Source organism: Notechis scutatus, chromosome Z (assembly GCF_049901735.1).
Source record: "Notechis scutatus isolate UNSWTSFEM ecotype Mainland chromosome Z, rNotScu1.2, whole genome shotgun sequence".
Lineage (NCBI taxonomy): Eukaryota > Metazoa > Chordata > Lepidosauria > Squamata > Elapidae > Notechis > Notechis scutatus.
The window spans coordinates 118,804,071-118,810,070 of NC_142025.1; the positions used below are offsets into that span (position 1 = coordinate 118,804,071).

The window sequence follows — 6,000 nt, forward strand, 5'->3', positions numbered from 1 at the left end:
TCACCCATTATCTCTAAATAGGTCCTGTTTCTCTATATCTTGTTCCGGTCCTTTGTAACTTATCCTTTCCTTCTTCCCTCTTTTCTTCTCTCTCCCCTTTTTACCCCCTTGTCTCTCTACCTCTATTTCTCTCTTCTGTATTCCCCTTTTCTGTTGCTTTCCAGTATTATACTTATTTTTCAAATTATTTTTCTTTTCTTTGGTTGTTTTTTTAAGTCTTAAATTCTCCATTCTCTTTCCCCCCTTTCCTTTTTCTTCCCCACATAGAATTACTTGTTCATTAAAGATGGCTTCTTCTTTGTCCCAGTCTTCTTGTTTTGCAGTCTTGTTGTTTGTCATAGTTCCAAATCTCCATTTCTAAGAATTGAAAAACGAAGCCAAAAGAACTCTTCCCTTCTTGTGCATCTTCTTTGTACTTTTTAAGTTCCATTTTCAATTCATCCAGAAGTAGTGCCATTGTATAAATTTTTAAACAACCACCCGATTAATTTTAGTCATTCAAATATAATAACCAAGAATCCAAAGATCACCAAATAATCCAAATATACGCAAGCTGTTTCTTTTTGCTCTTGTTTTTCCACTTTCTCTTCCTGGGGTTACTATTTAGTTGCAAATTTCAGTTAAGATGTATCTTTTAGAAGTCTTGAAGTTTTACTGTAGATTCTTTTTAATTCCAGACAGTCTCCTCCCTCTTCCAGATCCTGCCCTTATTCTTTTTCTCTCCCTTCCTGCTTATGAAAAAAATGTTTTAGTGTTCAGAAATCTTTGTTATCCCTTTGACATTTTATTTTCAGCTTAATTGCCTGTTAATGTCAAAGCGGATTTTTCCAATTTCTTATTTAAGTCTCTTAGTTGTCAGTATAGGGAAGGAGGAGAGAGGGAAAAAAAAAACCTTTCCCTTTTCACTTTCCTTCGTTGCTTCCGACTCTTCTTTGGGAGCGATGTTATTTTTTGTAAGTTTAAATTCCAGGGTACCTTAGTTGTTGCTTTTACAATTTAACCCGGTCAGCCAAAACTTTCACTTCTTATCTTCCTCCTGCACATTCTTTTCCGGTCGAGTTCTTCTTTGAGGTGGCCATTTCTGACCACCGCTCCTACCGCCTTCGGGAAAGGGAGTAATGGCCAGCTGGGGAGGAGAGATGTGGCTCTCCTCGACCCTGCTGGCAGTCTCCCCCCTCTTCACCACCTCTACGGGGTGGCTTAGCCCCGAAACCAGCAGGCTCGGGGCGCTCCAGCGGCGAGCCCAGACCGAAACCGCACACAAACACGGATTTCTGTCTGTTGCCGAAGAGACTTCAAACCGGAAGCCGGCTTTTTCCTTTAGATTTTTATTCCACCTCTTTTTCCCACATATAACTCAAGGTGAATAGGCCTAATACTCCCTCCTATTATTTTCCCAACCACAACCCTGTAAGGTAGGTTGGGCTGAGAGAGCGATACTGGCTCAAAGTCACCTAGTTAGCTTTCATGCCTTAGGCGGGTCTAGAACTCACCATCTCCTAGTGATTGGGCCCAGTCACCCAGCCAGCTTTCATACTTAAGGCAGGACTAGAACTCCCCGTCTCCTAGTGATTGGGCCCAAAGTCACCCAGCCAGCTTTCATACTTAAGGCGGGACTAGAACACACCGTCTCCTAGTGATTGGGCCCAAAGCAGGCATGATATTTTTCCGATTAAAATCGAATTCCGATTTTTCGAATCGCCGGGCGGTGCGAGCGGCGGCGCGCGCGCGCGGTCGGTGTGAGCGGCGGTCGGTGCGGTGGGGCGATGGCGCGCTGCGGGCGGTCGGGTGCGAGCGGCGGTTGGTGCAGTGGCGGCGTAGCGTTGGGCGTGCGAGCGGCGGTCGGTGCAGCGGCGGTCGGTGCGAGCGGCGGTTGGTGTGAGTGGCGGGCGTTGGCGGCGGTGCAGCGTTGGGCAGTGCGAGCGGCGGTCGTGCGAGCGGCGGGCGGGCGGTGCGTGGGGCGGCGCGCTGGCGGGCGGGCGCGGCGGGCGGTGCGAGCGGCGGTTGGTGCGAGGGGCGGGCACGCGCTGGCGAGCGGGCGGATGACGCGGGCGGGCGCGCGGGCGATTTCTTGGCACGCAGTGGGGGTCTCTTTGGCCGGCCCCGATTTTTTTTCTGAGGGGAATATCATGCCTGGCCCAAAGTCACCCAGCCAGCTTTCATACTTAAGGCGGGACTAGAACTCACCTTCTCCTAGTGATTGGGCCCAAAGTCACCCAGCCAGCTTTCATACTTACTCCTGGGGAGTGGCCCCAAATCACCCAGTTGGGGGAGAACAGATCCCAGACCTCACCATCCCTGCTGGGTCTCTCTCTTTCTGACTCTTCTCCTGGTGGTCTCCTCTCCTTAGTGCTCCTGTCGAGGCCGCTGTGGTAATAAGAAGTGCGGTTGCCAAAAGCAGCGAACGGCCTGCACGGAGGATTGCTGGTGCGAGGAAGCCATTTGTAAGAACCGGAACAAAGAGGTCTTGGTGAGTTCCACCCTCCCCCTCCAGAACCACAAGCGTTGGGAGGGACCTCGGAGGTCTTCCATCCCATCCTCTGCTCAAGCAAGTGACCCTGGGGGCCTTTAGAGATTCTCAGTCACCCAGGTCGCGATTGTCCTCCAAGGACAGGAAGCGAAGAGAGCATTTAAAGGTTTTTGTTGTTTTTTTTTGTCTCCCTGATGTGAGAAGAAATTGAATTTTCTGAATTTGGAGGGGGGGGGGCGGGCGTGAAAAAGAGACATATGATGGGTGGGTGGATAGAAAGGTATGTAGATGAATAGGTGGGTAAGTAGAGGTTGATATAGACAGACAGATGAGAGAAATATGGATGGATGGATGGATGGATGGATGGATGGATGGATGGATGGATGGATGGATGGATAGATGGATGGATGGATGGATGGATGGATAGATAGATAGATAGATAGATAGATAGATAGATGATAGATAGATAGATAGATGATAGATAGATAGATAGATGATAGATAGATAGATAGATAGATGATAGATAGATAGATAGATAGATAGATGATAGATAGATAGATAGATAGATAGATAGATAGATGATAGATAGATAGATAGATGATAGATAGATAGATAGATAGATAGATAGATAGATAGATGATAGATAGATAGATAGATGATATATATATATAGATGATAGATAGATAGATAGATGATAGATAGATAGATAGATAGAGATAGATAGATAGATAGATAGATGACAGATAGATAGATAGATAGATGATAGATAGATAGATAGATAGATAGATGATAGATAGATGATGATGATAGATAGATAGATAGATAGATAGATAGATAGATGATAGATAGATAGATGATAGATAGATAGATAGATAATAGATAGATAGATAGATAGATAATAGATAGATAGATAGATAGATAGATGATAGATAGATAGATAGATAGATAGATAGATAGATAGATAGATAGATAGATAGATAGATAGATAGATAGATGATAGATAGATAGATAGATAGATAGATAGATAGATAGATAGATAGATAGATAGATGACAGATAGATAGATAGATAGATGATAGATAGATAGATAGATGGATAGATGACAGATAGATAGATAGATAGATAGATAGATAGATAGATAGATAGATAGATAGATAGATAGATGATATATATATATAGATGATAGATAGATAGATAGATGATAGATAGATAGATAGATAGATAGATAGATAGATAGATAGATGATAGATAGATAGATAGATAGATGACAGATAGATAGATAGATAGATGATAGATAGATAGATAGATAGATAGATAGATAGATGATGATGATAGATAGATAGATAGATAGATAGATAGATAGATGATAGATAGATAGATGATAGATAGATAGATGATAGATAGATAGATAGATAATAGATAGATAGATAGATAGATAGATAATAGATAGATAGATAGATAGATGATATATATATATATAGATAGATGATAGATAGATGATAGATAGATAGATAGATAGATAGATAGATGATAGATAGATAGATAGATAGATGATAGATAGATAGATAGATAGATAGATAGATAGATAGATAGATGATAGATAGATAGATAGATAGATAGATAGATAGATAGATAGATAGATGATAGATAGATAGATAGATGATATATATATATAGATGATAGATAGATAGATGATAGATAGATAGATAGATAGATAGATAGATAGATAGATAGATAGATGACAGATAGATAGATAGATAGATGATAGATAGATAGATAGATAGATGATAGATAGATGATGATGATAGATAGATAGATAGATAGATAGATAGATGATAGATAGATGATAGATAGATAGATGATAGATAGATAGATAGATAATAGATAGATAGATAGATAGATAGATAGATAGATAGATAGATAGATAGATAGATGATATATATATAGATAGATAGATAGATGATAGATAGATGATAGATAGATAGATAGATAGATAGATAGATAGATAGATAGATAGATGATAGATAGATAGATAGATAGATAGATAGATAGATAGATAGATGATAGATAGATAGATAGATAGATAGATGATAGATGATAGATAGATAGATAGATGATAGATAGATAGATAGATGATAGATAGATAGATAGATAGATAGATAGATGATAGATAGATAGATAGATAGATAGATAGATAGATAGATGATAGATAGATAGATAGATGATAGATAGATAGATAGATAGATAGATAGATAGATAGATAGATAGACAGATAGATAAATGATAGATAGATGATAAGTAGATAGATAGATAGATGATAGATAGATAGATAGATAGATAGATAGATAGATAGATAGATGTATAGATAGATTAGATAGATTAGATAGATAGATAGATAGATAGATAGATAGATAGATAGATAGATAGATAGATAGATGTAAGTACGTAGGTAGGTTGATATAGACAGACAGACAGATGAGACATATGGTGGGTGAGTGGGTGGTTAGGTAGGTAGATGGATGAATAGGTCAGTAGAGGTAGGTAGGTAGATATAGACAGATGAGAGACATGGTGGGTGGGTGGATAGGTAGGTAGGTAGATCGATAGATGATGATGATGGTGGTAGATAGATAGATAGATAGATAGATAGATAGATAGATAGATAGATAGATAGATGGTAGATAGATAGATAGATAGATGATGGTAGATAGATAGATAGATAGATAGATAGATAGATAGATAGATAGATAGATAGATAGATAGATAGATAGATAGATAGATAGATGATGGTAGATAGATAGATAGATAGATAGATAGATAGATGATGGTAGATAGATAGATAGATAGATAGATAGATAGATAATGGTAGGTAGATAGATAGATAGATAGATAGATAGCTAGATAGATAGATAGATAGATGATAGGTAGATAGATGATAGATATAGATAGATGATAGATATAGATAGATAGATAGATAGATAGATAGATGATGATAGATAGATGACAGATAGATAGACAGATAGATAGAAAGATAGATAGATAGATAGATAGATGTAAGTACGTAGGTAGGTTGATATAGACAGACAGATGAGACATATGGTGGGTGAGTGGGTGGTTAGGTAGGTAGATGGATGAATAGGTCAGTAGAGGTAGGTAGGTAGATATAGACCAGGCTTGTCCAACCCGCGGCCCACGAGCCGCATGCGGCCCAGGTCGCCCGTAATGCGGCCCAACGCCCACTCCAACCTTCATGAAAGATCCAGTGAGGAGGAGGAGAGGCAGGCGCGAGGCGGGCGAGGCGAGCAACAGAAAAGGCGGGCAGCCGCAGCCCAAAAGTCCCACCCTGCCACCTCCTGCTGTTGCCGCCGCCGCTGCTGCATTTGTAGGAGAGAGGAAGCGCAAGGTGGGGGCGAGGCGAGCAACAGAAAAGGCGGCAGCCGCAGCCCAAAAGTCCCGCCCCGCCACCTCCTGCTGTTGCCGCCGCCACCGCTGCTGCTTCTGCCCCCCGCTGCCGCCACTGCTGCTTCTGCC

At 40.8% G+C, this 6,000-nt stretch overlaps 1 protein-coding gene across 1 annotated transcript in view; it reads left to right on the forward strand.

Annotated features, from left to right (window-relative positions):
* The window catches only part of KIF4A (kinesin family member 4A), a 68,808-nt gene that overhangs the window by 50,962 nt on the left and 11,846 nt on the right, over window positions 1–6,000 (forward strand). The window contains exon 29 of the mRNA XM_087946233.1: window positions 2,351–2,470. Within this exon, the coding sequence (XP_087802359.1) occupies window positions 2,351–2,470 (120 nt within the window). The remainder of the gene's footprint in view (window positions 1–2,350; window positions 2,471–6,000) is intronic.